This window comes from Vulpes vulpes, chromosome 10 (genome assembly GCF_048418805.1).
Source record: "Vulpes vulpes isolate BD-2025 chromosome 10, VulVul3, whole genome shotgun sequence".
Classification (NCBI taxonomy): domain Eukaryota; kingdom Metazoa; phylum Chordata; class Mammalia; order Carnivora; family Canidae; genus Vulpes; species Vulpes vulpes.
Genome location: NC_132789.1, coordinates 18,111,282 through 18,123,503, shown reverse-complemented (window position 1 = coordinate 18,123,503; position 12,222 = coordinate 18,111,282). Strand labels below are relative to the sequence as shown.

The following is a 12,222-nucleotide window of genomic DNA, read 5'->3' as shown; positions in this document are numbered from 1 at the left end:
AAGCAGTTTGCACATACTGTCTCACTGAATCCTTACAATGACCTTACAAGTACTAATATTCTCACTCTATAGAGAAGAGGAAGCTGAGGCCCAGAGGCGTCAAGTCACTTGCCCAAGGAAACACAGCTGGTCCACGGGCAGCCAGGGTGGACCCCAGGTGATGTGGCTGCAGAGCCAATGTTCTGAATCACCACTTACTTCTTCTGAATTCCAGAGATCCTTGCAAGGACCAAGTGAAGTGGGGAGCATCGGCAAGTTCATGCTCTCGGATAACCAAACAGGCCCACAGAGGTCAAGTGGCTGGCCTAAAACCAGGGGCTCACTGGGGGCAGAGAAAGATTTAAACCCAGGTCTAGGGGATCCCCCAAACTAGCGCCCTTTCCATTTCTCCCCTTGGAAGTATCTGGATGGTGTAGCCAGCCGTTGCAGAGAATAATTGAGGAAGATACTACAGGCCACTTGGTCACGTTCCCTGGCGGACCTGCCGTCTGTTTCAGCCGTGGGCTTGGGCCCCCCTCGCTTGCGGTGAACAGGGTCTAAAAGTGAGCGTAGGCTCCTTCCCAAGCATTGTGCCCCCCCAATGCCAGACCACTAAGTGCAGAATCTGTCAGCCCCTATCAGGAGATAGGCCTTGTCCTGATCACTCTGAGTTTCTTTTATAAGACTAAGAGCTGTCCTTTAAAAGAAAGATTGCTTCCCTGGAGCAGGCGCATCACATGGTGACCGCTCTGGAGAAGCCCACATCCTGTCGCTGCTTGTTCTACAACGCGGGTCCTTCCTGTCACAGAGGGAGTCCTGGCCTCATGACCAGGGCGTCGGTGCCGTTCGCACCCGAGCCGGGAGAGGCAGACTCTCTGGCAAGGGCATCACACCAACTCGGCCTCGATAGTTCCCTGAGGGACAGTGTCCTGGGATGTATTGTACGGGGAGCAAGGCAGGAGGGGAAAAAAGGGGGGTGGGAGGAGGGAGAGAGGAAGGGGGAAAAGGTTATTTTGGCAGCAGGAAGTCTTTGTTGTCAGATCAAAAGATTGCGTAGGGGGGCATGTACTGAGCACCTACTATATGCTATCTACGATGGGCCTTTTCTTTAAGTTTTTTAAACTTTTTAAAACTTTTAAGTCCAGAGGCACCTGGGTGGCTCAGTGGTTGAGCGTCTGCCTTCCGCTCAGGTTGTGATCCTGGAGTCCCGGGATCGAGTCCCACATCGGGCTCCCTGCAGGGAGCCTGCTTCTCCCTCTGCCTATGTCTCTGCCTCTCTGTGTGTCTCTCATGAATAAACAAACTTAAAAAAATTTTTTTTCCAGTATAGTTAATGTACAGTGTTATATTAGTTTCTGGTATACAATACAGTGATTCAGCAATTCTGTACATTACTCAGTGCTCATCAAGAGTGTACTCTTAATCCTCATCACCAATTTCCCCCATCTACCCTCCCCCCCCATCCCCTCTGGTCACCATCAGTTTGTTCTCTATAGCTAAGGGTTGGTTTTTGGCTTTTCTCACCTTTTTTCATTTGTTTTGTTTCTGAAATTCTACGTAGGAGTGAAATCATACGTATAGGTCTTTCTCTGGCTAATTTTGCTTAGCATTTTTTTTAATTCACACCCTCAGATGCTTCTCATTAACCCATTTTATAGGTGAGGAAACTGATCCTAATGACAATTACACCTGCCTGCCCTAGAAGGGAGTGCATTTTGGCATCTGGTATATGTTCTGACTGGTCACCACTTCTGTTTTTCATCTTTTCTAAGTAGAATTAGAAGCTTTGAAATCTGCCCAAGTTCCTACATCCTGTAAGTTTCTCTCGTAAATTTTAAACCCAGGTCTGTCCTCACTTGTTTTATTTGTGGAGAGGGACCTCTTCCTCTTGGCCCAGGATCATTAAGAGCCACATTGAGACGTGATGGGGAGAAACGCTAATGCTCCGATATGCTGGGCTTGAAGTTTCATGTGCTGTGGCTCTGGATGGTCTCACCTAAGGGTGAGGGCAGGGGCATTTGGCTATATCTGAGATAGTGGATCGTGCTAGATGAAATTAAACAATGGTGAGAGTGTACATGTATATGTACGTACACGTGCCCTCTTTGGAGTGAAGTGATGGGCTGTCATGATACTGTTTGCACCTTCAAAGCACCACATTTTTTAAAAATTATTATTATTAACCGACCTTACTCACCCTAACCTCGGCAGGGCCAATTACATCATCCCTCCCACCAGCCAGTGATGTCTTGACCACTCCAGGGAAGGGCACATGGCCCACTCCTACAGATCAAAGCTAGGACAAAGAAATCTATTTTCCTTAGGTGATGGCGCTGGCAGTCTGTAAGCCCAGAGCCACCAAGAGCCAGGATCCCTGGCACCAAAGTCAGCCGGTTTGGGAGAATGAAGCCAACACAGAGGCAACCAGAGAGGACAGTCACAGAGAAACAGAGGACACAAATCACTCCTCTGAAATGCCAGTCCCTTCCGCAGTTGGGTGACAAGACACAATGCATTTTCTCTTTGGCTTAAGCTGGCTTGAGATGAGCTTTTGTCTCCTGCCACCAGAGTAGCACTGAGTCACATGTCAGTCCTCCAGCTAAGCTGATGAATCCACCCAGCTGTGAGGGTCTAGACCAAATCCATACCCAGGCCTGTCTGTTCCCAAAGCTGTCCCTTCCTGTGTACCACAGTGAGTCTTGGCTTGGGAGGACATCTCTGTCCCTGCTAGTGAGACCACCCAGGGAAGGGCAGGGGAAAGAGGGTCCCCTAGAAGAGAGCTGGGAATTGACTTTAGGTCCATCTGCCCCAAAGCCTGGGCTTTTAAATGCTGTGCCACCTCCTCTCTGTCCCTCCCACCAGGCCAGACATCAGGCTGCGATGTCTCCTACAGCACGTGCTCAGAGGTTTGTTAGAGGAACAGAAGTTGCTCAGTTTCCTCATCAGCAGGACGGAGAGAAGATAAATGGTCCCTCATTAACACCCTGGAGAGGGGATCCCTGGGTGGCTCAGTGGTTTAGTGCCTGCCTTTGGCCCAGGGCGCAATCCTGGAGTCCCCAGATCAAGTCCTGCGTCGGGCTCCTGGCATGGAGCCTGTTTCTCCAACCCCCCTTCCCCTGTCTATCATGAATGAATAAATAAATCTTTTTTTAAAAAATGCCCTGGAGAAACATGGGCGTGCTACACTGACCCGATGGACGGGCTAAGCTCTGTGGGTCAGGAAACAAATACTGAATCAGTTACCTCCCTATCCCGGGCAAGTGCTGGTGTGTCCCTCCCCACTGAAGCTTCCGTGCAGGCTGTAGCCAGCACGACCATCATCCCCCCCCCAGCCTCCCACCCAGCGCCTGCCACCTGCTGACCTTGTCAGTGTGGTTCCTGCCAACCCGCTTCAGTGTTTTCCCCAGCGCCCTGCCTTCATATCCTGCTGTGATATGAATGAGGGGGACGTGGGGTATGTAAAACGGACAAAATCACGGGCCAAGGGTGCCTGGGTGGCTCAGTGGTTGAGGTCTGCCTTTGGTCCAGGGCGTGATTCCCGGGTCCTAGGATCGAGTCCCGCATCAGGCTCCCTGCAGGGAGCCTGCTTCTCCTCTCCCTCTGCCTCTGCCTGTCTCTCATGAATAAATAAATAAAATCTTTAAAAAAAATCATGGGCCACTTGAGGGGGGATAAATGGCCGAGTTCACACAATCTATCAGCTCATCTCGGTGGCTATCCAAATATTGCTGAAATGGCAGAGTTGCCCCAGATGTACTATTCATCTCCAGCACAGGACCCAGTGAGGGGTAAGCCCGGGAGAGCGGAGGCATCTGGAAAAAGAGTCCTCCTGACTGTGGTTTGGCATTTCCCCCCCTCTTTCCTTTTTTCTTTGGCTTCAATTAATCTTCAAGAAATTTTGCTCTCTTCAATAAAGGTAATTTGTTAAAAGGATAACTAAATATGAACTGATCTGTATTCCTCTGATTTACTGTCCATGAGTCGATTCACAAACAGGAGGCCTTACGATGTGCTAGAAGAAGCCCAGGTCTGGAGTCAACCAAATCTGGGGTCTGGACCTGACCTCGCAGTAGCCTTGCAATGGGACTTAAGCTGTTGGAGGTATTGTTCTCCTGCGTGGAAATTGGGAAGGAAGAAGTGAGATGGACTGAACTGTGTCCCATCCCCAACCAAAAGGAAGGCTGAGCCCCTGAGCTCAGAACCTAAGGACGTGATCTTATTTGGAAACAGGGTCATTGTGGATGTGATTCTCGAAGGTATGAGGGCATTATCAGAGTGGGGGCAGGGCAACCAATAGGACCGGTGTCCTTATTAAAAGATGGCCATCTGAAGACAGCTACAAGGAGAAGGCATGTGAAGAGAGGCAGAGGCTGGAGTTGTGCAGACGCAAGCCAAGGAATGTTAAGGGTTGCTGGTGATGACAGAAGCTAAGAGAAAGGCAGGTTCCCCTGCTGGTGTCTTTAAGAGTGCACGCCCCTGCTGACATCTTGATTTTGTTCTGGCCTCCCGAACTGCAAGAGAATACATTTCTGTTGCTTTAAGCCACCCAGTTCCTGCTCCTTTGTTACAGTAGATCCAGAGCAGTAATACAACGGGTACTGTTCAAACCGATTGTCAGGGATCCCTGGGTGGCGCAGTGGTTTGGCGCTTGCCTTTGGCCCAGGGCGCGATCCTGGAGACCCGGGATCGAATCCCACATCAGGCTCCCGGTGCATGGAGCCTGCTTCTCCCTCTGCCTGTGTCTCTGCCTCTCTCTCTCTCTCTCTGTGACTATCATAAATAAATAAAAAAATTAAAAAAAAAAAAAAAAAAAAAGTTTGTTTCAAACCGATTGTCAGTAGGATTAACCTGTACACTGAGCCTTGGCACAGAACAGAGACTCAAGAGTCATTTTCTCTGCCACCCTGGGTTCTCCATCCTTCAAGATGACCACTCCGGCACTGTCTGGGGTTCCCAGTGCAGAGAATGAAATTTTCTGCTCACACCCAGGCTTCCATGGGGTAGAAGGGAGGCATCCTTCACTCCCGTCAAAGCCTACAAGTCCTATAGACTCAGCTCAACAATTTCTTCCTCCAAGAAGGCAGCCATGATACACCCCATGGCTGAACAGGATCCTTCCCTTAGGATGCCACATCCCCTGGCCCACCCCACCGTAACACTTCTCTAAGCAATTCTCCAGGTACTGTCCACTACTTTTTCAAATTAGAAGTAATTGAGGTGCAACGTAGAAGGACTTTTAACACCAGGAAAAGGTGCTAGCACGGGGAAAAGCAAGATACAATGCTATATAAATACAACATGTGCCTGGGAAATTCACACGTGAAGGAAAGAGACAGTAGGATACAACACCAAGTGTTGGCTGTGGCTGCAGGTAGATGAAGCTCTGGGCCATTTTTATTTTCATCTCTCTGTGCATTTTGATTTTTCTACAATAACCACGTGTGATTTTGAGAGTCAGGGCAAAGCTATTTTTTAAACATACAAATGTATCATTTTACTTGAGTAGGTATGTGATAAATACGGGATGGAGGGATGGATAGGTGGAGGGGTAGATGGGTGGAGGGAGGGAGGAAGGGAGGGAGATTGGAATGTATAGCTCAGCGGTTAAGAGTAAGAGCTATAGACAGACTTGGATTGGGAGTCACCTCTGCCTCTTAGCAGCTGTGTGACACTGAGTAAGTCACTTAACCTTTCTGAGCTTCTGTTTTTTTATCTGTGATGGGGCTTCAATTGCTGCCTGGTATAAAGCTGAGGGTTCTGATGCAGTTTCTGATGTAGACTAGACCCTCGACAGGCTGCAGAGATTGTATCTTCAGCTGAAGACGACGAGGAATGGGTGCTCTGCTGTTCCTCCCAGAAGTGCAGACCAATTCTCCCCATGCCCGGGCTTCAAAATCAAATTGGATTTGGTTTCTGTATGGGCTCTGCACATGGCTAGCTGTGTCACCTGAGGCAAGTCACATCTGCTTCTCTGTTTTCTTCTGCAGAATTACAGTATTGATAGTAATAACTGGCATGTATTAAGTGCTTACTGAATGCCAGCCTCTGTGCTGAGCACTTCCCGTACACCGAGAAGCGAGCTGCTATGATGGTTAAGGTTCAGGTGTTAAGACTCAGACCAGCAAGGTTCAAATTGCTAGTTTACTCCCTTTTCCTACTGGACAACCTTGGGCAAATTACTCAACCTCTCTGCACCTTAGTTTCCTCCCCCCTAAGATGAAGTTAGTAACAGTGTCCACCTCACTGGGTTGCTGTGAAGATTATGTGATGTAATAGGTACAAAGTGCTTGGAAGAGTGCCCAGCACTTAGCACACAATCAATTTATCTTTTAGAATCATCTGATAGCCGTCTACTGTTATGCACTTCTCATCCCCAAAAGAAAAACAGAGGCTCAGAGAGGTGAAGTGACCTGCCCAAAGCTGCAGTCAGCAAGCTGCAGAACTGGAAGCTGGGCCCTAATTTGGCTGCTCAGGCTCTCCCGGGTGGCAGTTACGTAAAGGACCCAGCAAGGTGCATGGCATACTGTAGGCCCCAGCTCCACTCGCGAAGTCAGACTTCTCCTTCTCACCCAGCCCCAGGCCAGCCAGGGAGCAGGGCCTCCCTCCCCTCCCACCCCGTGAAGGGTTCTGAATCCTTTACAGCTGAAGTCCCGCATCACTGCATCAAGCAGAGCCCTTGCCAGCTTCAGAGAAAAACCAAATGTGTTCAGCGTCAGGTCAGAGAAGCGTCTTGTTTTTATTAGCGTTAATCTAATACGTTGTCTTTCCTCGCTGAACTCCGAATAAGTTAATCAAGGACAGGCCGGATTTGTGTTTTCTTAATAACGCTGCCTGATTCCAAAGGCTGCCTGCTGTGAGCTCTAGGCTCCAGGCTTCTTTCTTATTTTCTCTTCCTTCTCTCTTTACATTTTGTAAAATATATACGATTTCCAGGGGGCACAGGGGTTAGTGTGGTATAGGAAAAGGCTCGCCAGCTTTGGAATTCAATGAACCTTGTTTCAAATCTTAGTTTCTCACTTCCCCGTGTAACCTGGGTTTCTGAGTTTAAAATTTTCCCCATTTGTGAAGCAGAATAACAGTGGTCTCTAACATTCTGAATTGCTGAAATTAAATTGGTGAAATTAAATAAGGCAATTTACAACATGGTCTAGCCCACAATGATCACTCAATAGACATTAGCTATTATTACTACTACTGAGAGGAACAACAACTATTAAGTGACCTATTATCATGAACCAGGAGATGTGATTAGCATTTTACGTATATCATTTCACTCAAATAATATGTGAAAAACAGGGCACCTGGGTGGCTCGGTTGGTTAAGCATCTGTCTTTGGCTCAGGTCATGATCTCAGGGTCCTGGGAGTGAGCCCTGTGTCAGGCTCCCTGCTCCACAGGGAGTCTGCTTCTCCCTCTCTCGCTCCCCCTCTCCCCCTGCTCATCTCTCTCTCTCTCTCTCAAATAAAAAAATTTAAAATCTTTAATACGTCAAAAACAAACAGGACAGGGGCTGGTGTGATGCTGGTATTTAAGAAATGGTAGTAATTGCTAGTAGTGGTGGCAGTGAGAGCTCATTCTCACAACAACTGGGAGGTGTTGTGAGTGTTGTTTGAATCAACTACACCAGAAGGAATTCATATTCTATTCAGAACCTTGACAAGCACAGGTAATTAGATTCACCTAAGGACCCTGACAAGGACCAGAGAGGAAGGAGGATCATTTGATCAAGCCTGGTGGGAGATCAGGAACAATTTCCTGGAAGTGAGCAAAGATGAGAGCTGGAGAAAGAGTGGAGTTGACCTTTGGAGGCACTCCAGACTGAGGGATGCTCATTCATTCATGGGTCCATCCAATCTTCCATTCATTCAAGAAGTATGAGCACCATGTCAGTGTCGGGCGCTGTCCCAGGTGCTGAACAAACAGCCTGGGGTGGGGGTGGGGAATAGGGCTCTGCCCCCATGGAGCTGGTAGTGGACTAAAGTAGGGGAAGCAGACTACAAACAAGGAAGCAAACATATCAACAGGATGCTCTGGATGCTGGTAAGTGCTGTCACAAAAATAAAACCAGGGGATATGGTTGTGACCAGATACAAAGTGGGGCCATTTTACTTAGGAAGGCCTCTATGGAAAAGCAAGGTTAGACTGGGGATGCAAAGGAAGGGAAGAAGGGCTCCATAGAAAGATACAGAGGAAGAGCATCCCACACAAAAAGAACTGGCCAAAGACCCTGCATTAGGAATGGGCTTGGTGCATTCAGTGAAGAAGAGGAAGGACAGTAGGGCAGGGTGGGGTGGTGAGGGGCAGTGGAGAGTGTTCCAAGATAAGGTTGAAGAGGTGACCACGATAGGAGACTCTGGAATCTATCCTAAGTGGGATTACAGTATATCCTAAGATGTGGGCTTCTATAAACTTTGGAGCTTGCAAATTACTGAAAGGAGTTGAGAGTGGTGGGGGAAAGTCAGGTGTGTGGAGAAGGAAAGAGAAGCCACTTCATGACTTCTCCGTCAATGCAGCACCTCACACCTCATCCATGCCTACAAAGTGGGGTCCCTTCTGCAGGTAGATCCACAGGAATTTCCTGATCACCTTTAAGAACCTAGTATGTGCCAAGTGCTTTTATAACCACTGTCTCAGTGAGCTTTCAAGAAAAGCCCTGGACAGGAGGGGCTGCTGTCCCTAGTTTACAAATGACAAAACTACAGGCACCTGGGTGACTCAGTGGTTGAGCATCTACCTTCAGCTCAGGTCGTGATCCTGGGGGTCCTGGGATTATGTTCTGCATCAGGCTCTTCACAGGGAGCCTGCTTCTCCCCCTGCCTGTGTCTCTGCCCCCCCCCCCCCCGCCACACAAATAAATACATAAAATCTAAAAAAAAAAAAAAAAAACATGACAAAAGCATGGGAAGGTAAAGCCATTTGCCTAGCCACACAGCTGGCAGGGATGGAACTGGACTATGAATCCAAGTTCCCCAGTCTCTTCTGGCACCACCCCCACCTTCTCCTCCACCTCCCTGTGAATGCTGGGGTCTTAAAGAGGCAGATTCTAGGAAATCCCCGAGGGTGGAAAGGTGGGATCTCCTGGATGGCCTCGGAGCCAGGTATAGGGTGGGACTGAAGCAGGGGAATGTGCTCCCCTGGAGTGAGTCCCTACCACCAATCCTGCTTCCCTCCAAGGCAAGGGAAGGGGTTTTCTAGGAGTTGAATCACCACGGAAGTGTGACATGTGGCAGGGAACACAGAGGCTGGGGAGGTTTTCCTCTTGTCCTGATTCGTGGTGGATCTTCCCAAACCATCTGGCCCGGATTCCCAAAACATGCATTTGTGTTCATCTCAAGAACTGCAGGGTTGTGGGCTCCTCCCCCACATGCTGGTAGACGATGGGCAGACCTCAGCAGACTCTGGGAGACCATCAGGGGGCAAGGGTCTCCCTTCACCAAGCCTCAGTCTCCAGAGGTGTGACCTGGGCATAGGATCACACTCCTTGCTCAAGTCCATGGGGGGCACAGTGGAAATCAGAGAAGGTACCACACTCTCAAAGAGCTTTGTGACTGAAAGGGTAAGAAAATGCACGGAAATGTGACCACGGCAGTGACACCCTCCAAGTGCCATCCCCTAAGCCATCCAGCAAGCCAGACCGACAGGCGGCATAGTAGAACACAAGCTCTGCCCCTTACTAGTTATGCAGCCTTGGGATCCTGGTACCTCGGTTTCCTCATCCCTAAAATGGGTACCACAGCACCTTCCACACGGAATTGTGGTAACAATTCAATGCACGCAGAGTGCTTAAAAAAGTGCCTGGCACATAGTAAGTGCTCAGAAGGTGCTGCTTTCATCCTCATGTGTATTTATCTAACGAGACTAAAAAGGCTGCGAGGATGTGTCAGGCTTTGAACTCTTGACAGAGGTAGGGTTCAAATCCATGCTTGGCTGTTTACAAGCTGCATGACCTTGGTTGGGTAAGTTACTTAATCTGAGCTTCGAATTTCTCCTCTGCAATGGGGGTGACAGTGAACCCCCTGGCATGCTGGTAACTCTAGCTGTATAGCAGCTGGTTCCTATTAAACACTGAGACCTGGGAGCTGTTACTGTATTTTTCTCAGCCCCCCCACTCTCCTTGGCCACTGTCCCTTCTACCGCTCTTACCTCGCTCCTCCTCCTTCTCCCGGACGATCCTCCCCTTGAGGGCTCGGCTCCAGGCTCCACCGTAGTCACCCAGCTTGGCCCTCTCACTCCCGTCCTTGCCCTTAAACCAGGGTCCGTACCTGCGGGCGATGCTTGAGGTGTCGCCCGCGTCCCGGAAGCCTCTGCCCAGATGCAGGTCACCCAAGAAGGGCAGCTCGGCGCCCTCGGCCGGCACCCCCACGGCGGGGCTGGCCTGGCCCTGGGAGACGGCAGGCTGGCCCACAAAGCCCGAGTGCAGGAAGACCAGGCTCCCGGCCGTCAGGTAGAGCACCAGGAAGGTAAAGAATCGCACGGGCTTTCTGCGGAAGTACCGCTGGAATCTGAGCCAGAGCTTGGCCATAGCAGGATCATTCCGGACTGGCTCACTGGGGCTCGGCTGGCGGGGTTGGGGTGGAGTGGGAGGGGAGTGTTCCACAAGGGGAGCGAGGGGGCTGCGTTTCCCAAGCTTCCCTTAGAGATGGAACCCCTGGGGGTCTGTAGTCTTCTTCCCTCTGTGAAGGTGATGTCCTAAAACCAGAACAGGAGGCCAAGTCTAGCACTTGGTTGAGGCCAAGTGAATGAAGCCCTCCTCGGGTCAAGGTGAGATTCCCTGGGCCACAAAAGGGGCCCAACGCCCAGGAGTTGGTCTTATTTTCCTACATCTTGTTCTTTGTATCACAGAGTTCCTGAAGAATTCTGACCACAGCAATCATAGGAGAACTCGGTCGGCCACCAGGACTGCAGCTCACTTCTCGCCTTTTTTCTCAGCTCCTCGGGACCGTGAGGGCTGGATGAGTTCACCCAAAGCAGTTTTCTGGCTCCTTCTGAAGCTGGGGGCCAAGCTCAGTGTCCACCTCATGAAAACAGAAGCTGGCCACCTTCCATCAGCTCAAGCTCTAAGCCTCACAGCTGCCACCTGCAAAACAGCACAGACACAGGCTTAAGAAGCCCCCTCACAGAGGCCAGAGCTCAAAGGGTTTCTGAACTTCCCAAGGGGGAAGCAGAGGCCCAAGAGAAGGGAGGCAACCAAAGTCCTGAAGCATCCAGCAATGCCAGGTCTTCCAGCATACCACCTTTTTCTTTAAACCAAACTGGGAATTTGGGGCCTTGACTCCAACTGGGCCCATGTTTGGAGACAAGCTTTATCTTGGACAAACGCAAGTTCTTATGCCCCGCACTTCCTACATATGTGTCAAATATACACTAATTCGCGAATTATTTTAAGTCCAAAAAGTACTTCCTAGAGTTGCCTGCTGGACCTTGCTGATTCTAAACCAGATCAAATTCATTTTCTCCCCCACAGCAAATACATAGCAAGTACCTACTATGTAGCAGGTGCTGTGCTAAGTTCTGGAGATAAAGCCGTGAACCAGAGACATCAAGTTCTCTCCCCGCACAGGGCTCACATTCTAAAGGGGGGAGATCAAATTTGTAGCCTCTCTCTTCTATCCAAGGAAGAAAAGGAAAAGAAATCAGGATTATTTAGCAACATGGTCATTCCCTCTGCATTTACTCAGCATCTACAGTATGTCCAGCTTTGTGCCAAGCCCTCTACATGTGTCACCCATTCATTCTTCCGAGTGTTCCCATGGGAGGTAGCAATTTCCCCACTTCATAGATTAGGAAATTGAGGCCACATAGCCAGTGAGTGGTGGGGTTGGGATTTCAACCCAGGACAGTCCAAATCCAAAAACCACAGTTCTCAACCACTGCCTTTGTGACTCGGCTTTTGTCCCACATGGACTGGGTATCACCTGGGGATTCAGAGAGAGGCCCTGAAGCAGCAGCCCATCTCCACTGTCTCCCAGTCACCCAGTGGCTCACTCTTTAACAGGGGGCCCCTCAGAGTGTGGTCCAAGGAGCATCTGATTCAAAATCACCTGAGGAAAAAAAAAATCACTTGAGAGCCTGGTAACATATGGAGATCTGAACCTCTCAAACCAGACGTTCTGGTAGAAGGGAAAACCTACAGGTGTAACAAGGTGCCCTCAGGTAATGGTGATGGGCTCAGAGGCCCAAGGGCACTGCTTTATGAGTAAACATTAAGGATCATTAGCCAGGAGGAAAACAATGTAAATTAGGA

The 12,222-nt window shown here is 49.6% G+C and overlaps 1 protein-coding gene across 6 annotated transcripts in view; it reads right to left on the bottom strand.

Moving 5' to 3' along the window:
• WSCD2 (WSC domain containing 2) overlaps positions 1 to 12,222 on the bottom strand; it is a 120,203-nt gene that overhangs the window by 43,615 nt on the left and 64,366 nt on the right. For all 6 annotated transcript variants that reach the window (XM_025986615.2, XM_025986613.2, XM_072723026.1 and 3 more), the window contains exon 2: positions 10,122 to 11,055. In XM_025986615.2, the coding sequence (XP_025842400.1) occupies positions 10,122 to 10,500 (379 nt within the window). In that variant the 5' untranslated portion in view covers positions 10,501 to 11,055. The remainder of the gene's footprint in view (positions 1 to 10,121; positions 11,056 to 12,222) is intronic.